The sequence below is a fragment of the Oncorhynchus mykiss genome, chromosome 23, assembly GCF_013265735.2.
Source record: "Oncorhynchus mykiss isolate Arlee chromosome 23, USDA_OmykA_1.1, whole genome shotgun sequence".
NCBI lineage: Eukaryota > Metazoa > Chordata > Actinopteri > Salmoniformes > Salmonidae > Oncorhynchus > Oncorhynchus mykiss.
In genome coordinates this window covers 17322551-17348667 of record NC_048587.1, presented here as the reverse complement: position 1 = coordinate 17348667, position 26117 = coordinate 17322551, and the positions used below count along the sequence as shown (strand labels likewise).

At 44.3% G+C, this 26117-nt stretch overlaps 1 protein-coding gene across 5 annotated transcripts in view; it reads right to left on the bottom strand.

The window, feature by feature from the left end:
- LOC110502352 (protein quaking) overlaps window positions 1-26117 on the bottom strand; it is a 103600-nt gene that overhangs the window by 55129 nt on the left and 22354 nt on the right. For all 5 annotated transcript variants that reach the window (XR_005039092.1, XM_036959644.1, XM_036959643.1 and 2 more), the window contains exon 2: window positions 18548-18690. Coding sequence is in view for 4 of the 5 variants with exons in the window: in XM_036959644.1 (XP_036815539.1) it covers window positions 18548-18690 (143 nt within the window). In the remaining variant the exon portion in view is untranslated. The remainder of the gene's footprint in view (window positions 1-18547; window positions 18691-26117) is intronic.

The window sequence follows — 26117 nt, the reverse complement described above, 5'->3', positions numbered from 1 at the left end:
CACATGACTGGGAACACAGATTTGAATATGTTGGTCACAACGCCATACACCTGGTCTGTGGATTGAGGCCGGTTGAACGTACTGGAAAATTCTCTAAAACTACGTTGGAGGCGGCTTATGGTAGAGAAATAAACATTCAATTATCTGGCAACAGCTCTGGTTGACATTCCTGCAGTCAGCATGCCAATTGCACGCTCCCTCAAAGTTTGAGACATTTGTGGCATTGTGTTGTGAGACAAAACTGCACAAGGTGAACCTCTATAACTTTTATGCTGTTTAATCAGCTTCTTGATATGCCACACCTGTCAGGTGGATGGATTATCTTGGCAAGGGAGAAATGCTCATTAACAGGGATATAAACAAATTTGAGCGCAAAATTTGAGAGAAATACACTTCTTGTGCGTATGGACAATTTCTGGGATCTGTCATTTCAGCTCATGAAACATGGGACCAACACTTTACATGTTGCGTTCATATTTTTGTTCAGTGTATATTGTCTTTCTGCTGGCTCTGCGTCTCTCGTGCCCAAAGTTGTGTACTGTGCGATGAGCAAGAGCAATGCCCTTCTTTTAATTTTGCTCTCTGCCTCCCCCCTTTTCCTCTCGTCTCTCCCTCGCTATGGAAATTCTGTCCATCGGCAACATGACGATCTATTTGCTTACCTTTGACTACCAACCCGAAAGAAAGTACAGAATATACAAGAAATGCCTACAAACATTGTGGAATCTCCAGTTTCACCCACCAAACCTCTAAAGGACTGAGGTGTACAGAATAAACAGACCCCATGCTGTCCTTTCTGTGTGTTTCAGCACCTCGCTGAAAGCCCAGTTGTTTTAGCCGTTTGTCAGCTGCCAAAGTAAGGAGTTTGCACCTGGCATGGTTGAAAAGGGCACATTCTGCTGCTCTGCCATGCACTATGTCCCTATACACAATACACACACACACCACTCTCCAACGAGAATAAATAACAAAGACAATATCTCTGCATAGAGACACAGGTCACTCCATAGAGACACAGGTCCCTCCATAGAAACACAGGTCACTCCATAGAGACACAGGTCACTCCATAGAGACACAGGTCACTCCATAGAGACACAGGTCACTCCATAGAGACACAGGTCACTCCATAGAGACACAGGTCACTCCATAGAGACAGCTTTCTGCATAATCCTCCATGCCTGCAATTTAAGACAATCTCACTTTGATTGGGCATCCCAGAGCTATACAGGTTTTTGCATGACGGTGCTCGAGAGCTCAGTCAGCGGTGTCCTTCTAGTCAATCACGCTTTCTTGTCTCCCGGATAAAAAAAAATGTGTTCCTTTTGAGCCTGAACAATCATAGAAACCACGGGACTTCCTCATCTTCACAAGTACAGCTCAGCTCAAATTCACCGGGAAGGTAAATCAAAAAGCCAGGCTACAGGAGTTATCTCCACTCTCTTGACGCAGGTCTCCCTGTACCATGATGCCGTCGTGTTCGGTGCAATACAGAGACACCAGTCACGGAACAACCATCCCTTTCAGTCTACAATTCAGAAGAAAACCTTTGGCGCAGCTGCCAGGAGATTCCGCATCGAGGCTCTCTCTCTCTCTCTCTCTCTTACACCTTGACTGTCATGATGATGATGAAGATCACCATCAACCTCAACATCACGATGACCATCTACTGGACCCCCCCCCCCCCCCCCCCCCCCCTGTATTTTCCCTACCTACGACGTTTCAACAAAATATCTGAGCCGTCGGAACCCTTCTGGTGTTCCAAAGCATGAAAAGCCAAACGCATTAGCATAGTCAAACATCCCCTCCTCCGTTAAAAAAAACTAAAAAAAACAGGTCATGAAAGAGCATCTGACTTATTCATAGTGACACACCCCGGGCGCAACAAAAAGTGCAAGTGACAGCATGAAGGTGAAAGGGGGACTCGAAGCAACACTTCTCAACCCCCTCTGGTCTCCCTCCGGTCTGCCTCTGTCACCTGCATGTTGATATCCTTCCTTTAGGAGCATCCCTCTCTCCTCTCCTCCTCTGCCCAGATTTTGTGTTCCAAGTCTCCTAACCCATCATGCCAAGTAGAGTACCTTGATGCATTTGGCAGTGATGAATGCCTCCGAGTAGTTTTGAGGTGGGGAATTGGGGATCGTGAGGCTGTGTGTGTTTTGAGAGGACAGTGGTGTGTGTGTCTGTGTGTGTGTGCTTTCCCTGCGCGTGCATGTGTTTTGAGAGGACAGTGGTGTGTGTGTCTGTGTGTGTGTGCTTTCCCTGCGCGTGCATGTATTTTGAGAGGACAGTGGTGTGTGTGTGCTTTCCCTGCGCGTGCATGTGTTTTGAGAGGACAGTCGTGTGTGTGTCTGTGTGTGTGTGTGTGCTTTCCCTGCGCGTGCATGTGTTTTGAGAGGACAGTCGTGTGTGTCTGTGTGTGTGTGCTTTCCCTGCGCGTGCATGTGTGTTGAGAGGACAGTCGTGTGTGTGTCTGTGTGTGCCTGTGTGTGTGTGCTTTCCCTGCGCGTGCATGTGTTTTGAGACGAGGAGAATAAAAAAGGGCAGAATTAGAATCCCATCTCCCATCTTGTCAAGTGAAATCTGGGTGAGGGACTGGCAAGGTGAGAGGGGATTTGCGTGAAGGTTATTGGTAGGGTAAGTGTGCTTCAGACAGGAATCGTCTTTGTGGAGGGTGCCACCCTACCCCTCACGTCCCTCTTCCAGTAGGGCTGGGACGATACCAGTTTCGCAAATCCTGGTTAGTACCGTGGCAAGGAAACAAAACACACAATTTCACTTCTTTAGGAAGACATGTCGTCACCCACAGTCACAGGACACCGCATTTGACACACAGCGGGTTTTTTTACGGCCTGCTTTGTGTTCTCATTTATGCCATGGGGGGGGGGGGGATGCTTGTGATACTGGTATCATCCCAGCCTTAACTTCCTGTATTTAACCTTTTCTATCAGACGTCGAGTGATCCGCATGGCAGCTGCAGCTCACTCAGGATCACACTGGGCATTCTCTTCCTGTTAAAGAACCAACACAGGGCCGCGCAGCAGGTGCACTGGGGTCAAACACATACTGTATTTATGTCCACTGTCCGCGTGTTTATAAAGCAAGTGAGTCTCTTGGCCCAACTGCACAATTTCCGACATTTCTAGGGTGGACGGGTGGGACACTGGACCGGGTGGATGGAGTAAGTTCAAATCATGGCAGTAAAATAGTGGATCCAAACCCCCATCCATAGTATCGATCAGAGCAGCCAGCTGGAGAGGCCAACAGGACAGAGACAGATTGAGTCAGTGGCCCCAGCAATGACACAACCCACCTCCACTCCTCCCCCTAAACTAAGAGAGAGAGGGAAGTGGAGAGTGAGAAAATCCATCGAAGCTAATGGAATGTCTAATATCTGCTTTTAAAGGACTCGCCCTATTTATCCAATCTGGGCAGTGGAGATTAAGTATGTTTTCCATCAACTACAATAAAAACCTAAAGTAATTAAGGCCATTTTAAACCGAGAGCATGCTGGACCAATCGGCACACACTCACACCGATCTCATTGTTTTATGAAGATAAACGAGCTACTTTAATAGGCAAATTAATTACTGCGTGACTTCTAATAGCACTCTGCTCTAATTCCCTTCTGCAGGATTGTCTTTTGTTTTCATTATTACGGAGGACCAGAGGGCGAGCGTGCAGGAAGAAAGGCCAGATAGCTCTTTCAAGAGGTGAGCGTGTGTGGGAATGTGCGTGTGATTATTGACCTTCTCATAATTGACCTTTCAAATATCTTTTATGCATGTTTGAACATGAAACAGGGGTTTCCGTAATCAACTTTTTTTTCTCCAATTCATGAATTAAACTAGGCTTCTTTTCACTTAAACGTTTCAATTCACGGGTCAGAAGAGTCCTTATAGCCTTCTCCCGCTAGAATGAACAACATGCATCTTCTAGTGATCTTTGGGCAGGACAGGCGCTTGTCAATCACAAAGCGAGCAAGGACAGGGAAACACTGCCGGTTTGTCAGAATGCTGTCTGTCCCGCCTCTCGGTACGCGCGTTATCGTTGTGCGCTGTGGTTGGTTGATGAGAGGGGGGGGGTCTGTCTGCAGTCTAATTTCTTCCACAGAGTGAGAGCATGATGCTTCATCGTCTCCTGTGAGTGAATTTACACGCCCCATGAAATCCACTTCATTGTGAATTATTCTTTTATTTTGCCTGTTTCGTAGGCCTATAGTCAGTCACAGTCTCAGGGCGCATAGGCTATTTGCTGTTCTTTGATTGACAGCTTGCGTTGGCTAGTGTATAACAGGTGTCGAACTGACCGAAATAAAGTCAATCTCCTATATGCCTTTGCGATCCATAAATCATGCAACGTAGTTATATGCCCACGGTAGCGCTCCAGGACAAGTTAACCCCAACAAGAACTGCTCCCCGGGCGCCGATGACCTGGACGTCGATTATGGCAGCCCCCCCCAGCTCTCGGATTCAGAGGGGTTGGGTTAAACGCTGAAAACATATCTTCACATGAATGCATTCAGTTGTAATTCCCCTTTCCCTTGAAAGTGTCTCGTCAGTGTAGCCTAGTGATGGGCAAGCGGCTCTTTTTGAACAGATATTTTAGGTGAACGGAAACCGAATCGCATCGATGAGCGGAGTCGTTCTTTTGGCTCCTCCATTTGCATACCGGAAGGCAGCTTCTTGGCGATTATCTGCAGATAAATTATGAAAACATTCAATGAGAAAGTTACAGGGGCATAAATATCATCCCCTCCCAAAAATGCTCACCTCCCCTGTTATTGTAATGGTGAGAGGTTAGCATGTCTTGGGGGTTTGATCTTTGTGTCTCTAACTTACTCACTCATCGTTATTCACGATTCATCCATGATTACCTGTAATCATGGTAGCATCCAGATTAATGTAGAGGTGTTCAGAAACATATTCTATTCTTATTTACAATAAAAGTGATTCCAAAATGACACTACATGATTTACCATTCATTTCTATTGGGCAGAAAATAATCTGAAACACATCCAAAACAAACTGCAAATGCATCCAACAAGTGTGTAGAGTTACACACTTGATATAGTCATTGTGTGCTTGGAATATGGGACAAAACACTAAACTTTTGACTACTTTAATACACATAAGTGAATTTGTCCAAATACTTTCGGTCACCTAAAAATCGGGGGGACTATGTACAAAAAATGCTGTAATTTGTAAACGGTTCACCTGATATGGATGAAAATACCCTGAAATGAAAGCTGACAGTCTGCACTTTAACCTCATAGTCATTGTACCATTTCAGATCCAAAGAACTGGAGTACAGAACCCAAAACAACTAAACATTTGTCACTGTCCAAATACTTTTGGCCCTCACTGTCCATGGAACTATCCAAATAAAGTGCTACCGAATCTTCTAACTGACTCTTCATAAGCAAAGGATTTTCCTCCCCATAACCATAGATTTAGTAGAATGCCATATTGGCATTTCGTCATCCGTTTGAGCAGTGTGTGTTGGATGACAGAATGAGGTGAGCCTCATCCCCTCCCGGGTGATGATGCTGTGTGTCAGCTTAGCAGTCCTAATGTTCTAATGAACCCTAATTAACCTTCATTAGCCATGCTTGTGACCCACAACGCCTGTGTTGCTGTGTTGCTGGCACCTTCCTATCTCCCCTGCGTCTAGCTCGGTTTCTTATCATCACAATAATGAGGGGGCTAATTTATACGGCATAGTTCACCTAATCACAGACAGCCCCCCCCCCCCTCACCCTTTTACTCACTTCTCTGCACCTCAAGTGGACCTCACGCAGCATAGATGGGAGGGAGGACTGACCTCTTAAAGTCAAGGTCACTCCTCCCAGCCCTCTCTCCCTCTGTCTCTCTCTCTCACACACAAACAAATGTGCGGACAAACACACACACACACATAAACCACCTACGCAGGGACAACACACGCCCACCCCCCACCCCCCACACAAAAAACACTGGAAAAAGCAGCTGCTCAATCTAGTCCCAGTCCAGTTTGGGTCTCTCTGCGTCACTCAATTAAAAGTAAGACACCTGGAGTGATGGATAAATTACATCCACTAATGCTGTCTCTCTGCTAGAGTGCTTATTCTTCAAATAGGGAGAGAGAGTACATACATAGCACATGTGCATATGCACACACACACACACACCCTTCCAAATTGCCTATCTCCACTCTTTATTCTTCCCTCTCTGTCTGTCTGTCTCTCTCCCTCCCTCCCTGTCCCTTTCCCTCCCTCTCTCCCTCCCTCCCTGTCTGTCTCTCCCTCCCTCCCTCCCGGTCTCTTCCCCCACCGTCTCTCTCTCCCTCCCCGTCTCCCTCCCTCCTTGAGGTGTGTGAAGGATGGCCAAGGCCAAATGAGAGGACTGTGGGAGAATGAATCCAGCCACACATGCTTCTAATGATTAATAAATCAGTGATGGTCTCTCTCTCTCATCTCTGCTGTGGACGAGCATGACCCAGAAAAGGACACGCAGCAGCCAAATGATTGATGACAACAGCTCATTTCCATTGCCTGTCCCTCTCCCTCAACCTCACACTGTTGTATTGAGCACAATTAAAAGCTTTGTCCCCACAAACTCCTGAAATGTATTTATAGTCCACTAGAAAACAATACATTAACCACACTATTCCCCCTTTCTTTTTCAACACACACACCCTCTCTTTCTCACTCACACATACACACACACACACACACGAGAGAAATACCCAAACAAAAACAAAAACTCAGTGTGAGGCAATGCTCTCCTGGATTCCTGTCTTTCATTGCCTAATAACATTGTTCAGCAAATTGGAATGGGTGTGGGCTGCCAAAACAGTGGCAGCAGTGCTGCGAGGAGTTTGAAGGGGGAAATTCATTTCCGTGCCGCTGCTCTCCTGTCCCAGTGACGAGGGTGAGACCCGAGAGAATGTCTTCTCTCTTTATCAGACAGACCAGGCCACGACTCCCCTGCCCCAATTCCCACAACTCATCTCACACACACATTCATCATCAACTCGCCCACCCACACAGTGGTAGGTTCCCTCATATCAAGGGCACACACTTACTACGTTGTGAAATCTGTTATGAATGTATTGTAATTGTAATTGGTTTTTAAAATGTATAATTGGCTTAATTTTGCTGGACCACAGGAAGAGTAGATGGGATTCCATAATAAATAAAAACATCAACATCTCTCCCACCCTATCCTTGATTGTGACACTTCCACTCCCTCCTTAAACCCCACCATTACTCCCTCTAACCCTCCTCCCTCACCAGGGTAGTACCCCATGCCTGCCCTTAACCATCACCCCCCCAGGTGGAGGTAATGGGTATCCCTCAGTAACCCCCCTCCCCTACATTCCCTCTCTACCCCCACCCTCGCATGCCACCTGGTGCTAGAATTGGAGTGCTTCAGAAGCAGTTCCATGAAGAACCATAGAGCTGAGAGTTTTAAGTTAATGGTTTCCTACATGGGGGTCCTCTGCAATTAGCAAAGGGGTGCTGCACCCTCAACCAAAACACTACTCTCCAAATGATAGAATGTCATATTCCCGTACTCCTTATTCCACGAGTTAAAATGAAGAAGCTTTGCTCACACCTCTCAACTAGGTCAAAATCAAATCAAAATCAGAGCAAACTTTATTTGTCACGTGCGATGAATACAACAAGTGTAGACTTTACCGTGAAATGCTTACTTACAAGCCCTTAACCAACAGTGCAGTTCAAGAAGAGTTAAGAAAATATTTACCAAATAAACTCAAAGTAAAAAAGAATCAAATGTAACACAATAAAATAACAATAGCGAGGCTATATACAGTGAGGGAAAAAAAGTATTTGATCCCCTGCTGATTTTGTACTTTTGCCCACTGACAAAGAAATGATCAGTCTATCATGTTAATGGTAGGTTTATTTGAACAGTGAGAGACAGAATAACAACAAAACAATCCAGAAAAACGCATGTCAAAAATGTTATAAATTGATTTGCATTTTAATGAGGGAAATAAATATTTGACCCCTCTGCAAAACATGACTTAGTACTTGGTGGCAAAACCTTTGTTGGTAATCACAGAGGTCATATGTTTCTCGTAGTTGGCCAACAGGTTTGCACATATCTCAGGAGGGATTTTGTCCCACTCCTCTTTGCAGATCTTCTCCAAGTCATTAAGGTTTCGAGGCTGACGTTTGGCAACTCGAACCTTCAGCTCCATCCACAGATTTTCTATGGGATTAAGGTCTGGAGACTGGCTAGGCCACTCCAGGACCTTAATGTGCTTCTTCTTGAGCCACTCCTTTGTTGCCTTGGCCGTGTGTTTGGGGTCATTGTCATGCTGGAATACCCATCCACGACCCATTTTCAAAGCCCTGGCTGAGGGAAGGAGGTTCTCACCCAAGATTTGACGGTACATGGCCTGTCCATCGTCCCTTTGATGCGGTGAAGTTGTCCTGGCAGCAGAAAAACACCCCCAAAGCATAATGTTTCCACCTCCATGTTTGATGGTGGGGATGGTGTTCTTGGGGTCATAGGCAGCATTCCTCCTCCTCTAAACACGAGCTCCATTTTGGTCTCATCTGACCACAACACTTTCACCCAGTAGTCCACTAAATCATTCAGATGTTTATTGGCAAACTTCAGACGGGCATGTATATGTGCTTTCTTGAGCAGGGGGACCTTGCAGGCGCTGCAGGATTTCAGTCCTTCACGGTGCAGTGTGTTACCTATTGGTTTCTTGGTGACTATGGTCCCAGCTACCTTGAGATCATTGACAAGATCCTCCAGTGTAGTTCTGGGCTGATTTCTCACCGTTCTCATGATTATTGTAACTCCACGAGGTGAGATATTGCATGGAGCCCCAGGCCGAGGGAGATTGACAGTTTTTTTGTGTTTCTTCCATCTGCGAATAATCGCACCAACTGTTGTCACCTTCTCACCAAGCTGCTTGGCGATGGTCTTGTAGCCCATTCCAGCCTTGTGTAGGTCTACAGTCTTGTCCCTGACATCCTTGGAGAGCACTTTGGTCTTGGCCATGGTGGAGAGTTTGGAATCTGATTGATTGCTTCTGTGGACAGGTGTCTTTTATACAGGTAACAAACTGAGATTAGGAGCACTCCCTTTAAGAGTGTGCTCCTAATCTCAGCTCGATACCTGTATAAAAGACACCTGGGGGCCAGAAATCTTTCTGATTGAGAGGGGGTCAAATACTTATTTCCGTCATTAAAATGCAAATCAATTTATAACATTTTTGACATGCATTTTTTCTGGATTTTTTTGTTGTTATTCTGTCTTTCACTGTTCAAATAAACCTACCATTAAAATGATAGACTGATATTTTTTTTGTCAGTGGGCAAACGTACAAAATCAGCAGGGGATCAAATACTTTTTTCCCTCACTGTACAGGGGGTACCGGTACCGAGTCAGTGTGCGTGGGTACAGGTTAGTCAAGGTAACTTGTACATGTAGGTGGGGGTGAAGTGACTATGCATAGATAATAAACAGCGAGTAGCAGCAGTGTACAAAAAGGGAGGGGGACGACGACAATGAAAAGTATTATTTGAACTTTTTCATTACTTAGATTTTTATTGTCTAGTCTAGTTTGTTGAAAATGGCTGTTTATAAAGACTGAAGGGATGTGGCATATCTACTGCTCTGCCTTGGTACTGCAGAAATAAAGCTACGACTCCATCTTACTGGGCTGTCATGACAACTGCCATCTGTAATTAAGAAAATATACACTACCGGTTAAAAGTTTTAGAACACCTACTCATTCACTGTTTTTCTTTATTTATACTATTTTCTACATTATAGAATAATAGTGAAGACATCAAAACTATGAAATAACACATATGAAATCATGTAGTAACCAAAAAAGTGTGAAAATCATCAAAATATATTTTATATTTAAGATTCTTCAAATAGCCACCCTTTGCCTTGATGACAGCTTTGCACACTCTTTGGCATTCTCTCAACCAGCTTCACCTGGAATGCTTTTCCAATAGTCTTGAAGGAGTTCCCACATATGCAGTGTGCAGGGGTGCAGGTTAGTCAAGGTAATTTGTACATGAAGGTAGGGGTTAAGTGACAATGCATAGACAATAAACAGTGAGTAGCAGCAGTGTATAAAACAAATGGAGGAGGGGTGTCAATGTAAATAGTCTGGTGGCCATTTGATTAATTGTTTAGCAGTCTTATGGCTTGGGGATAGAAGCTGTTGAGGAGCCTTTTGGTCCTAGACTTGGCGCTCCGGTACCGCTTGTCGTGCGGTAGCAGAGAAAACAGTCTATGACTTGGGTGACTGGAGTCTGACAATTTTATGGGCTGTCCTCTGACAGCGCCTATTACAGTGGGGCAAAAAAGTATTTAGTCAGCCACCAATTGTGCAAGTTCTCCCACTTAAAAAGATGAGAGAGGCCTGTAATTTTCATCATAGGTACACTTCAACTATGACAGACAAAATTAGAAAAAAAATCCAGAAAATCACATTGTAGGATTTTTTATGAATTTATTTGCAAATTATGGTGGAAAATAAGTATTTGGTCAATAACAAAAGTTTATCTCAATACTTTGTTATATACCCTTTGTTGGCAATGACAGAGGTCAAACGTTTTCTGTAAGTCTTCACAAGGTTTTCACACACTGTTGCTGGTATTTTGGCCCATTCCTACATGCAAATCTCCTCTAGAGCAGTGATGTTTTGGGGCTGTTGCTGGGCCACACGGACTTTCAACTCCCTCCAAAGATTTTCTATGGGGTTGAGATCTGGAGACTGGCTAGGCCACTCCAGGACCTTGAAATGCTTCTTACGAAGCCACTCCTTTGTTGCCCGGGGGGTGTGTTTGGGATCATTGTCATGCTGAAAGACCCAGCCATGTTTCATCTTCAATGCCCTTGCTGATGGAAGGAGGTTTTCACTCAAAATCTCATGATACATGGCCCCATTCATTCTTTCCTTTACACAGATCAGTCGTCCTGGTCCCTTTGCAGAAAAACAGCCCCAAAGCATGATGTTTCCACCCCCATGCCTCACAGTAGGTATGGTGTTCTTTGGATGCAACTCAGCATTCTATGTCCTCCAAACACGACGAGTTGAGTTTTTACCAAAAAGTTATATTTTGGTTTCATCTGACCATATGACATTCTCCCAATCTTCTTCTGGATCCTCCAAATGCTCTCTAGCAAACTTCAGACGGGCCTGGACTGGCTTAAGCAGGGGGACACGTCTGGCACTGCAGGATTTGAGTCCCTGGCGGCGTAGTGTGTTACTGATGGTAGGCTTTGTTACTTTGGTCCCAGCTCTCTGCAGGTCATTCACTAGGTCCCCCCGTGTGATTCTGGGATTTTTGCTCACCGTTCTTGTGATAATTTTGACCCCACGGGGTGAGATCTTGTGTGGAGCCCCAGATCGAGAGAGATTATCAGTGGTCTTGTATGTCTTCCATTTCCTAATAATTGCTCCCACAGTTGATTTCTTCAAACCAAGCTGCTTACCTATTGCAGATTCAGTCATCCCAGCCTGGTGCAGGTCTACAATTTTGTTTCTGGTGTCCTTTGACAGCTCTTTGGTCTTGACCATAGTGGAGTTTGGAGTGTGACTGTTTGAGGTTGTGGACAGGTGTCTTTTATACTGATAACAAGTTCAAACAGGTGCCATTAATACAGGTGGAGGACAGAGGACTCTCTTAAAGAAGTTACAGGTCGGTGAGAGCCAGAAATCTTGCTAGTTTGTAGGTGACCAAATACTTATTTTCCACCATAATTTGTAAATAAATTCATAAAAAATCCTACAATGTGATTTTCTGGAATTCTTTCTCTCTCATTTTGTCTGTTATAGTTGAAGTGTACCTATGATGAAAATTACAGGCCTCTCTCATATTTTTAAGTGGGAGAACTTGCACAATTGGTGGCTGACTAAATACTTTTTTGCCCCACTGTATATAGATCCTGGATGGCAGGAAGCTTAGCCCCAGTGATGACCCTCTGTTGTGCCTTATGGTCAGATGCCGAGCAGTTGCCATACCAGGCGGTGATGCAACCGGTATGTGCAGCTGGAGAACATTTTGAGGATCTGGGGACCCATGCCAAATCTTTTCAGTCTCCCGATGGGGAAAAGGTTTTGTTGTGCCCTCTTCACGACTGTCTTGGTGTTTTTGGACCATGATAGTGTGTTGGTGATGTGGACCTCAAGGAACTTGAAACTCTTGACCCGCTCCACTACAGCCCTGTCGATGTTAATGGGGGCCTGTTTGGCCCTCCTTTTCCTGTAGTCCACGATCAGCACCTTTGTCTTGTTCACATCGAGGGAGAGGTTGTTGTCCTGGCACCACACTGCCAGGTCTCTGACCTCCGCCCTATAGGCTGTCTCATCGTTGTTGGTGATCAGGCCTACCACTGTTGTGTCGTCCGCAAACTTAATGATGGTGTTGGAGTCGTGTTTGGCCACGCAGACGTGGGTGAACAGGGAGTTCCCGGTCGGACTAAGTACAGTCCCCAGTGTTGAGGATCGGTATGGCAGACGTGTTGTTGCCTACCCTTACCACCTGGAGGAGGCCCGCCAGGAAGTCCAGGATCCAGTTGCAGAGGGAGGTGTTTAGTCCCAAGGCCCTGAACTTAGTGATGAGCTTTGTGGGCATTATGGTGTTGAACGCTGAGCTGTAGTCAATGAACAGCATTCTCACATAGGTGTTCCTTTTGTCCAGGTGGGAAAGGGCAGTGTCGAGAGCGATTGAGATTGCGTCATCTGTGGATCTGTTGGGTTGGTATGCAAATTGGAGTGGGTCTAGGGTTTCTGGGATAATGGTGTTCATGAGCCATGACCAGCCTTTCAAAGCACTTCATGGCTACTGACGTGAGTGCTACAGGGTGATAATAATTTAGGCAGGTTACCTTCACTTCCTTGGGCACAGGGACTATGGTGGTCTGCTTGAAACATCTAGGTATTACAGACTCGGTCAGGGAGAGGTTGAAAATGTCAGTGAAGACACTTGCCAGTTGGCCTGCGCATGCTTTGAGTACACGTCCTGGTAATCTGTCTGGGCCCGCGACTTTGTGAATGCTGACCTGTTTAAAGGTCCTGCTCACATCGGCTACCAAGAGTGTTATCACACATGCTTCAGTGTTGCTTGCCTTGAAGCGAGCATAAAAGGCATTTAGCTCGTCTGGCAGGCTCGCGTCACTGGGCAGCTCACGTATTGGTTTCCCTTTGGAGTCTGTAATAGTTTTCAAGCCCTGCCACATCCGAAGAGCGTCAGAGCCGCTGTATTAGGATTCAATCTTAATCCTGTATTGACAGTTTGCTTGTTTGATGGTTCGTCTCAGGGCATAACGGAAATTCTTGTAAGGTTCCGGATTAGTATCCCGCTCCCTGAAAGCGGCAGCTCTAGCCTTTAGCTTGATGCAGATGTTGCCTGTAATTCATGGCTTCTGGTTGGGATATGTACGTACGGTCGCTGTGGGAACGACGTCGTCAATGCACTTATTGATGAAGCCGATGACTGAGGTGGTATACCCCTCAATGCCATTGGATGAATCCCAGAACATATTCCATTCTGTGCTAGCAAAACAGTCCTGTAGAGTAGAATCCACGTCATCTGACCACTTCTGTATTGAGCAAGTCACTGGTACTTCCTGCTTTAGTTTTTGCTTGTGAGCAGGAATCAGCAGGATAGAATTATGGTCATATTTGCTAAATGGAGGGCGGTGGAGAGCTTTGTATGCATCTCTGTGTGTGGAGTAAAGGTGGTATAGTTTTTTTCCCTCTGGTTGCTCATGTGACATGCTGGTAAATCTGGTAAAACTGATTTAAGTTTGCCTGCATTAAAGTCCCTGGCCACTAGGAGTGCCACTTCTGGATGAGCATTTTCTTGTTTGCTTATGGCCTTACAGAGTTGGTTGAGTGCGGTCTTAGTGCCAGCATTGGTTTGTGGTGGAAAATAGACGGCTATGAATAATATAGCTGGGAACTCTCTTTGGTAGATAGTGTGGTCTACAGCTTATATTCTAGGTATTCTACCTCAGGTGAGCAATACCTTGAGACTTCTCTAATATTAGACATTGCGCAACAGCTGTTATTGACAAATAGACACACACCGCCAACCCTAGTCTTACCAGACTCTCTTTTCTGCCGGTGCATGGAAAATCCCGCCAGCTCTATATTATCCGTGTCGTCGTTCAGCCACGACTCGGTGAAACATAAGATATTACAGTTTTTAATGTCCCGTTGGTACTATAATTGTAATTTTATTTTCCAATGATTGCACGTTAGCCAGTAGAACGGATGGCAGTGGGAGTTTGCCTACGGATTCTCAAAAGGCAGCCCGATCTGCGCCTTGTTTTCCTCCATCTTTTCTTCACGCAAATGACGGGGATTTGGGCCTGTACCCGGGAAAGCAGTATATCCTTCTTGTCGGACTTGTCAAAGGAAAAAGCTTCTTCCAGTTCGAGGTGAGTAATCGCTGTTCTGATGTCCAGAAGTTATTTTCGGTCATAAGAGATGGTAGCAGCAATATTATGTACAAAATAAGTTAAAAAATAAGTTACAAACAACACAAAAAAAACTAACAAAATAGCACAGTTGGTTGTGAGCATGTAAAACATCAGCCATCCTCTTCGGCGCCATTTTAACTGATCCTTCCGGTCACAAACACTATCAACTCTTATTGTCAGTAATGATAAGCATGTATGCAAAACCACACACACACACACACACACACACACACACACACACACACACACACACACACACACACACACACACACACACACACACACACACACACACACACACACACACACACACACACACACACACACACACACACACACGGCTCCAGAACTCTCAGCTGGGGGCTATATGAAGCCCTCTCATATAATCTCTCAGTGTTCCTAATGAACCCATCCTCAGTAATAATGATCCTCCCTGTCCTTCAGAGCAGCAAGGACAACCTGCATCGACACTCACTCTGCTGCTGCTGTCCTTTACCGGAGACTAGAAGAGCAGGCCAAGACACACTGACTGGGAAAGAGAGAGAGAGACTCAAGAGATCGACAACATTTTCTCACACCCCCTACATCCAATACAGGCAGACAGACACATTATTATCTCATACCATCTATAGCCATCCATATTCCCAATCTATTATGAATTCATAACATGCAACAACAACAAAAAAAGCAGTTCTGTACAAAATCCACTGAGCACAGACGTCAAGTTTGTGTTTGGTTGAGTTGTCAACTAACGGTAATTCAACTAATGGGAATTCAACTAACGGGAATTCAACTAACGGGAATTCAACGTGAAATCAACCAACAAATTCACCATGTCGTTGGATTTAGGTTAAACGTTGTTGAAAAACAGAGAAAATTCCCTTACATGTATAACTTTTGCAAATACAATCCGTTTTCCACATTGATTCAACGTCATCACATTGAATTTGTTGGGGGGTTGAAATGAAGTGGAAACAACGTTGATTCAACCAGTATTTGTCCTGTAGGTGGTCAGCAGGAGGCAGTCTGTATCGTGGGTGGTCTGTGTACTCTGACTTAACTACTACTGTTTTCCCCCAGGTGAAAAACGGTGGCATAAACAACCTTTGAAAAGCCTTAAAACCTCAGCAGAAATACAGTAGATGAATCCGGACTGGAGCTGTGATTTTAAACCTCCAATGACTCAACTCCATTAATGCTGCCCACGCAAGAATCAGCCTCTCAGAAGAACAAGTTAATTGGGATCAATCAGCTCGGAGCTCGGCTCGCTCCCCCTGGACCAGGCTTAGGTGAGCAGGATCTGAGGGTGATTGCTTAAAAGATTTGTTAACTACGAGGCGGATAGTTTCAGGTGCGAGTTAGAACAAACGCACACGGTTGAGGTAAGTTCAACGTGGGGACTTACGTAGATGATGCAATCCTCCGCCTAGTGCCCACTGCCTGATGCATTTCTGTTGTTTATTTTATTTTATTTTTTATTTTTTTTTAACAGTATTTTTATTGGAATTTTACAATTTTCACCCATATTAAGAGATACAACAACAGAGACAAAGCACACAGAAAGCTTCTCTCACCCCATCACCATCATTGCGTCTCTCAATACATACATTTTAAACAAACTTACAAACAGAAATTAAACAAAAAAGCTCAGTTTAAACCAAGAGGTTAGGTTCCACACATGGAACGTACAGTGTAGTTCTGAAATACATACATCCCCGTCATTCTACGATAATCCTTGCAGCATAATAGCTGATACCTCTGGTTCTAGGTAATTTAGATAAGGTTCCCATACTTTGTAGAACTGGTCTGTTTTAGAATGCAATGTACATGTCAGATATTCCAGAGGCACCCATTCAAATAGTATCTTATGCCAATCTTTAATAGAAGGAAGCTTATCACTAATCCACTGTAAAAGGATGTTTTTCCTCGCTGCGAAGGTAAGGATGTTGTAAAGCCTCCTCTTACCCACAGAAGTAGCATGCCTACTAGGGAGACCCAACAGTAAAGAAACTGGGTCCAATTCTAGATCAACCCCTAGGATCTTTTCAATTTCTTGCAGAACACCAGACCAGTATCTTTGTATTTTGGTACATGACCATAAACAATGTGTTAGGGTGCCTGTATCAGTTTTGCATTTAAGACACTGAGGGGAAGAGGAGGTGGGGCTAAAAGCATGTCTGCGATTTGGGGATATATGCAATCTGTGTATTATTCTTAATTGGATTGCTCTAGTACGATTACATTTAGATATTGTTTTTGCATATCTCCAAATGTCCTCCCACATCTCTTCGTCAATAGTAACAGACAATTCTTTCTCCCACACTTGTTTCACCCTCTGTGTGTTGACAGCAGAAAGGGACCTTAAAGTATCATAAAATAGACTTACAGACATTTTCCTTTGTGGGAAAAAAAGCATTCTTTCAATGACAGACACATCAGGGTTACCAATTAAGGTGGTGCCCTTCAGGATATAATGTCTTACTTGTAGGAAGCGGAAAAAGTCCTGCTTTGGGAGTCGATATTTCTCGACCATCTGCTCAAATGACAACAAAATCTTATCAACAAATAAGTCATTTAGCCTGCGTATGCCCTTATTAAGCCAAGAGTTAAAGCCGGCATCCAGCAATCCTGGACTGAAATCTGGATTGTTAAGAATTGGGTGAAGAGCAGAGGTTAGTTTGGACCTTCCCAGGAAGCGTTGAACTGACCTCCATACTTTGAGTGTGTTAAGTGTAACGGGATTATTACAGTGATCTTCTACAGACTTAAAACTTCTGAAAAATAAAAGATCCTGTAAGGGGTATTTTGAAAGAGAAGTCTCAATGTCTAACCAAATAGAGGAGTCATCATTTGTGATCCAGTCAGAAATATAACAAAGGTGGGCACACCATTGATAGAACCTGATATTGGGCAGGTCCAAGCCGCCCATAGAACTTGGCAGCTGCAATATTGCCATCTTAAGTCTTGGTTTGCGTTTACTCCATATAAAGGAACTTAGCCATCAATTTACATCCTTTATTACCTTATTGGAGAGTAATACTGGGATCATTTGGATTGGGTAAAGTAGTCTAGGTAAAATGTTCATTTTCAAGAGGGATATCCTACCCAACCAAGAAATCGGGAGAGAGTTCCAGCGCTCCAGATCCTGTCTTATTGTATCAAACAAGGGAACAAAATTGGCTTTGTACATTTGCTGGAATTTAGGAGTAACAAATATACCCAGATACATGAAACCTGAGGGAGACCATTTAAAAGGGAAGGGGGAGAAGTATTAGGTACAGAGTGCAGGCTACCAAGTGGCATAGCCTCTGACTTAGTTAGGTTAATCTTGTTTCTGTTGTTTCTTAATTTCTCCTTACACGACACGTTTACATGACTAATAATACTGAGGTAAAGAAACAGCACAGCAGTTCAGAAATAATATTTTAAATACCGAAACAACACAACTTTCGCAAGTTTATGGGTTGATATAAACTGTATCTTTCAACAATGTAGTGCTGAGAGTACTGGGTGAGTGCCATTATGCAAGCCCAAGTCAATAAATAACTAGTGGTGACTATTCTTCACATGTGGATGGATCCGTCCAATAACAGTAGCCCCCCCCCCCCCCCCTCGGGGTTTACATGGTGCCCAGTCAGAATCCCACTGCACCCAGAACTCTTAACCCAATCAATAACTATGACATTGGGCCCACCCTCTAACACAGAAGAAAGTAGATTACCAGGACCTGTAAGAACTTGGTAATCCAATAAGGCTGACACTGAATGAGGCCACACCCAGTTTACCCACAGTTATATTATTAATATTCATCTAGGGAAAGTGCCTTGACGCAAACATACATTTTTCATCGTAGACTTGTGGTCGTCCTTCAGGCGTGCCTGTGCGTGTGTGTGTGTGTGTGTGTGTGTATTTCCCTGCTAGCAGCAGTGCGGAGATAACCCGTGTGTGAGTATCTTCGTATGTGTGTGTGTGTGTGTGTGTGAGTATCTTCGTATGTGTGTGTGTGTGTGTGTGTGTGTGTGTGTGTGTGTGTGTGTGTGTGTGTGTGCAATCAGAAAAAAGATTGTACTCACATCGGGGTACTCTTTCACAGGCACAAATAGTTTCTCCTGGAGCTGCACCATGGGGCCCACTGCGTCTGGGAGCTCACTGCTCCGCTTCTCTGTGCTGCCGTTTAGCGTGTCGTTGTACATGTCCTTCCGTACACGGCTGATCTCTGGCGGACAGGAGGAGAAGCAAACACGCCAGTCAGATGATATTCAGAACAAAGTGGGTACTGTACAACACCGTTGTAGTCACGCAGATTGGTAAGGATACCAGTCACACCATAACAAAGAAGGACCAAAACGGGGCCATAGACTCGCTCATACAACTACATCATCTGTGGCATAGACCCGCTCATACAACTACATCATCTGTGGCATAGACCCGCTCATACAACTACATTCTGTGGCATAGACCCGCTCATACAACTACATCATCTGTGGCATAGACCCGCTCATACAACTACATCATCTGTGGCATAGACCCGCTCATACAACTACATCATCTGTGGCATAGACCCGCTCATACAACTACATCATCTGTGGCATAGACCCGCTCATACAACTACATCATCTGTGGCATAGACCCGCTCATACAACTACATCATCTGTGGCAGCAAGGAAATATATTCCCTACACAGCAGTTGAAGAATCAAGTGTTTTAGGACATCCGTATGAGAGGTATAGGGACAAGCACCTATTATAGCTATCTCCTATAGCCAACCTCCCATAGCCAACCTCCCATAGCCAACCTCCCATAGCCAACCTCCCATAGCCAACCTCCCATAGCCAACGCCACCTCCCATAGCCAACGCCACCTCCCATAGCCAACGCCACCTCCCATAGCCAACGCCACCTCCCATAGCCAACGCCACCTCCCATAGCCACCTTCCATAGCCATCTCCCATAGCCATCTCCCATAGCCATCTCCCATAGCCATCTCCAACTGGTCTACAGACATAAGATCTTACCACATCTGCCCTCACCTACACACCTCTGGTCACAGATTAAAGGACATTATGATGAGAAGACTATGGGCAAACATGCATAAACAACACATCTGCGATAGTCTGCCTGAAAGAATACACTGTTGCAGGAAGACAGCTGGCCACAGACAGGTTTAAAATGCATGTATGATTGCAACATCACTGGCTGGCTTTCGTCTCTAAATAGTATGAAATGACTTTGATTTCCAAAGTGATTATTGAGTATCTCTTCTCACCATCATCCATCTACAATGAGTGTGGAATCATTCAAGAAAAGCATGAAAACAACAAAACAATTCATAGCTGACAACTATCAAGCCTGCCAATTGGACCCCTATTACTGAAAATAAATAAATGTATGCAATCTCACACAGACATATTTTAGATAGATAACTTAAATTCACCACATCAGTTAATCCAACAATACACACATGTTTAAGGAAATGGGTGTCTAATGCACATAGACACCCATTTCCTTAAATGTGTGTATGGCACACACACACACGTTTAAGGAATTAGGTGTCTATGGCACACACACACACACACACACACGTTTAAGGAATAAAAAAACGACATATACAGCAATTTGAGAAGCTTACTTGAAAGCTACAGAGCAATACCGAAACTCACAATAGACAGCAGACTGGGGAGTCATGTAACCTCTGGCATGACCTCAATAAACAAGTCTAACTGCTGGGCCTGTGGGCCTCGTTTCAGAACTCTCTGTGGCAGAAAAAAATATGCCAGAAAGTCAATACTGTAGTACTGCTGACTGAGAGAGGGGAGAAGGGAGAGAGAGCGAGTGAGAGAGAGAGAGAGAGAGAGAGAGAGAGAGAGACGTAGAGAGAGAGAAATAGAGACAGACACAGACAGACAGTCAAACAGACAGACAGAGCAAGGGAGAAACTGAGCAATTAAAAAGAGGCAGAAAGAGAGAGACTGAAAAATAAAAGGAGAAAAATAGGCACATCTGAACAAACAGTATATGTCATTCACCTGGTCTGTGTGCGCCGCAAAGGAGAAGCAGGGAGGTGGAGGACAGATAATCACAGTCGATGACTTTAGATCCATTCTGTCATTTCATGAAGGGGGTAATAACTCTCCATTTCTTAAATGAACAGATATTATCCCCGAGGAGAAAAAGGAGAGAGGGAGAGTGGAGGAATGAGAGAGTGAAGGTAAAAAGATAGGTCGAGACAAAGAGAGAAAGAGAGGATAAATAGGGAGAGAGAAGAGAGATATGGAGAAAGTGCGAGAAAGAGCGAGAGAGAGTGCGAGAAAGAGAGAGAGAAAATGAGAAAAAGAGAGAGAGAGAGAGAGAGAGCTTTATAATAAGATGGAAAGGATAATTAAAATCACCAACTCTGTTTGTTTCATAAAAGACATGAACTATACCCATCCCCAGCTGCTGCTGAGGCACACACACGGGCTAATTCTATTACAGATGAATCCTCTGATGCAATTCTCAGGGGCAAACCAAGGAGGAGGGAGAGATGGAATTACAATGGAGATGGCTGCCTGCCATATTGCCATGCTTTCTTCACATAGATACACCGATACGCTCACAACATCCACGGCTTATTGGTTTCTTCACAAAAATACACCCCCCCCCCCCGGGCCTATTGTAATGGAAGGTGATTTTTGGGACGGGCAAATCTTAGCACCGTGGGAGAAAACAACCCTCAGAGAAAACTTCCTTCAATAGGAGCCAGAGGAGTAAATTATACAACACCGACTGTTAGTCCCTCTGAATTAAGGGACAAGAGTGTCTGTTAATGGCTAAAATGTACACAAATGCACAACACTGAAACCCTTCTCTACTCTACACCACGTCAGACAAAGCCCGGGCTCAAGCAAGTGGTATCGACTCGGAATCATCTGTATTCCAGGTCTCATGAATGCTCTCGTGGAATGGCTGCTGTTGGTATTGTTGCAATTATTGCTGTGGCTTCATTTTTGGGAGATGTCACACACAACAAGTCACCGCAACGTGTGGGAGTAAACAGTACCATATAGATACCTAAAAGAAAGAAAGCTCATTTAGATGTGTTGTGGTGTTTAGGGGTTATTGTCCAGACATTTTGTTAAAGAGGGAAAGGAAACCAACTTTAGAGCATTGCAAAGAATTTCAAATCCAAGGGGCCTTGGGACGAAGCCTGGGGGTATTCCAAACCAAATGGTCTTAGTGAATCATCCGGTGTACTTATACACATAGCTTAGTCCTACATGTGAAATGTCACACCGGATAGTGCTTGTCTGTTATGTACATAGATAACAATCATGTTTTTCTCCCACCCAGCCTCTGGCATGCTACTACTGCCTTTAAAACACATGAGATGGAGGGGGGGGGGCGATGCATTGGCTCCCTTTCAGCTTTTATTTTGTCCCTACCATGGACGCCACGCAGCACTGCTGTTTCAAGCTCTCAGATGAAATAGAGCTCAGGGCTGTATAAGAAGTCAACCCCAGCTAATGCAAGTGGATGGGGAAATGTAGGGACAAAAATATTTCTAAGTTAATTTAATGGATGATTTGAGGGGAACGATGTGATCTTATAAAAAGCATGCTGGGTAATTTAATTAAATTGTCAGATTAATATTTGACCGTGAGCAGATGTTTGTTGATGCTAGGAATGTCTTGATTTATGAGACATACATCGGTGTGAATGAATTGTGTGTGTATGTTTGGTTGTACTTTCTTTTGGCCAGTTCCTGAGTGTTGTCCAGTGGTCAGACTAGGCCACAGTCCTGAGGATGATTAAACTGTCACTGGTGATTTATGGACAGCGTTATTACAGCGTTTTAAACCAGTTTTTTTTTTTTTGTGATTTGTCAGCTTTCTAAACCCCTCTGAATTCAATCAATTTCCTGCTATTGCCTGAAGGGCAACTCCTACTGCACTCCTGAGCACACAACGCTGCCACCTGCCTATGTGGACACACACACACTTTAGCTCGCACCCACAGACACACTTTAGCTCGCACCCACACCAACACCCACACACACACACACACACAGTGACTCATACAAATATACATTTAGTTCAAGAAGGTAACATTACATTTTCTCCATTAAGGAACGGTGCCAATCTGACAAGGATATGATGACTTTTGCGATGCACATCCAAGTGATCCTGAGAGAGAGCGAGATGTAAGCTGAGTAACCCTACTCTGAATCAATACACCCAGATGAATTTACCCTCCAATTGAACACCATCTGCCACATATATCGGCAGCAATCAGCCTCAGCTTTCCTGAACATCACAAACTATTAGCCTATAGCCTCAGAACAAATGACTCTCACAGGCACAAGCTTTCATCCACAAACCCTTAACCATCTCACCGCATCAAACACCCTAAACAGTTGCTCGTTCAATAAACAGAATAAAGCAAAATAATAAATAAATAAATAAAAGGGACCTGGTGAACGTCAAACTGAAACATCAACAGCTGCGAATGCCTCTGTTCAATTAGCAGCCTGGAGGACACACGCCAACTTGTACCAGGAGATTGATCCGATTACTGAAAAAGCAGCTGGTGAGTTTACCGTGCTTTAACTGACACTACGTGAGGCTTCTCAGCTGATCCCCAGTATGTGAGATCAGTTTATCAGATGCAGTATGTGTGTGTTTTGCGCGCGTGTATGCTTGTGTGTGTGTGTCTGTAATCAGCTGGCGCCCTACACAGGTCGCATTCTTCACAAGGTTGATACGATGTGATATCTCTGTCCTTTATGAGAAGGGCAGCAGACACACACACACACACACACACACACACACACACACACACACACACACACACACACACACACAGATAGGAGATAAAACAAAGACACAGAGAAAGGAAAATAAAGACAAAAAAGCCACACAAAAAAAGTGAGAGGAAGATGTGCATACAGAAAAGAGAAAAAAAGGGAGAGAGCAAAAGAAAGAGCGAGACACTGAGACAGAGAGAAAACGAGATACAGACAGAGAGAAAACGAGATACAGGCAGAGAGAGACAAAGAGAAAACGAGATACAGACAGAGAGAGACAGAGAGAAAACGAGATACAGACAGAGAGAAAACGAGATACAGACAGAGAGAAAACGAGATACAGACAGAGAGAAAATGAGATACAGACAGAGAGAAAACGAGATACAGACAGAGAGAAAACGAGATACAGACAGAGAAAACGAGATGCAGGCAGAGAGAAAACGAGATACAGGCAGAAAGAAAACAAGATACAGGCAGAGAGAAAACGAGATACAGACAGAGAGAGACAGAGAAAATGAGATACAGACAGAGAGAAAATGAGATACAGACAGAGAGAAAACGAGATACAGGCAGAGAGAGACAGAGAGAAAACGAGATACAGACAGAGAGAGACAGAGAGAAAACGAGATACAGACAGAGAGAAAACGAGATACAGACAGAAAGAAAACGAGATACAGACAGAGAGAAAACGAGATACAGGCAGAGAGAAAACGAGATACAGGCAGAAAGAAAACGAGATACAGGCAGAGAGAAAACGAGATACAGACAGATACAGACAGAGAGAAAACGAGATACAGACAGAGAGAAAACGAGATACAGACAGAGTGAAAACGAGATACAGACAGAGAGAAAACGAGATACAGGCAGAGAGAAAACGAGATACAGAGAGAAAACGAAATACAGGCAGAGAGAAAACGAGATACAGACAGAGAGAAAACGAGATACAGGCAGAGAGAAAACAAGATACAGGCAGAGAGAAAACGAGATACAGACAGAGAGAAAACGAGATACAGGCAGAGAGAAAACAAAATACAGGCAGAGAGAGAGACAGAGAGAAAACGAGATACAGACAGAGAGAAAACGAGATACAGGCAGAGAGAAAACGAGATACAGGCAGAGAGAGAGACAGAGAGAAAACGAGATACAGACAGAGAGAGACAGAGAGAAAACGAGATACAGACAGAGAGAAAATGAGATACAGGCAGAGAGAAAACGAGATACAGGCAGAGAGAAAACGAGATACAGGCAGAGAGAAAACGAGATACAGGCAGAGAGAAAACGAGATACAGACAGAGAGAAAACGAGATACAGGCAGAGAGAAAACAAAATACAGGCAGAGAGAGAGACAGAGAGAAAACGAGATACAGGCAGAGAGAAAACGAGATACAGGCAGAGAGAGACAGAGAGAAAACGAGATACAGACAGAGAGAAAATGACATACAGACAGAGAGAGACAGAGAGAAAACGAGATACAGGCAGAGAGAGAGACAGAGAGAAAACGAGATACAGGCAGAGAGAAAACGAGATACAGGCAGAGAGAGACAGAGAGAAAACGAGATACAGACAGAGAGAAAATGACATACAGACAGAGAGAGACAGAGAGAAAACGAGATACAGTCAGAGAGAGAGACAGAGAGAAAACGAGATTCAGACAGAGAGAAAACGAGATACAGGCAGAGAGAGAGACAGAGAGAAAACGAGATACAGGCAGAGAGAGAGACAGAGAGAAAACGAGATACAGGCAGAGAGAGAGACAGAGAGAAAACGAGATACAGGCAGAGAGAAAACGAGATACAGGCAGAGAGAAAACGAGATACAGGCAGAGAGAAAACGAGATACAGACAGAGAAAAAACGAGATACAGGCAGAGAGAAAACAAAATACAGGCAGAGAGAGAGACAGAGAGAAAACGAGATACAGACAGAGAGAAAACGAGATACAGGCAGAGAGAAAACGAGATACAGGCAGAGAGAGAGACAGAGAGAAAACGAGATACAGACAGAGAGAGACAGAGAGAAAACGAGATACAGACAGAGAGAAAATGAGATACAGGCAGAGAGAAAACGAGATACAGGCAGAGAGAAAATGAGATACAGGCAGAGAGAAAACGAGATACAGGCAGATAGAAAACGAGATACAAGCAGAGAGAGACAGAGAGAAAACGAGATACAGACAGAGAGAAAATAAGATACAGGCAGAGAGAAAATGAGATACAGACAGAGAGAAAACGAGATACAGGCAGAGAGAAAACGAGATACAGGCAGAGAGAGATAGAGAGAAAACGAGATACAGACAGAGAGAAAATGACATACAGACAGAGAGAGACAGAGAGAAAACGAGATACAGACAGAGAGAAAATGACATACAGACGGAGAGAAAACGAGATTCAGACAGAGAGAAAACGAGATACAGGCAGAGAGAGAGACAGAGAGAAAACGAGATACAGGCAGAGAGAGAGACAGAGAGAAAACGAGATACAGGCAGAGAGAGAGACAGAGAGAAAACGAGATACAGGCAGAGAGAAAACGAGATACAGGCAGAGAGAAAACGAGATACAGGCAGAGAGAAAACGAGATACAGACAGAGAGAAAACGAGATACAGGCAGAGAGAAAACAAAATACAGGCAGAGAGAGAGACAGAGAGAAAACGAGATACAGACAGAGAGAAAACGAGATACAGGCAGAGAGAAAACGAGATACAGGCAGAGAGAGAGACAGAGAGAAAACGAGATACAGACAGAGAGAGACAGAGAGAAAACGAGATACAGGCAGAGAGAAAACGAGATACAGGCAGAGAGAAAACGAGATACAGGCAGAGAGAAAACGAGATACAGACAGAGAGAAAATAAGATACAGGCAGAGA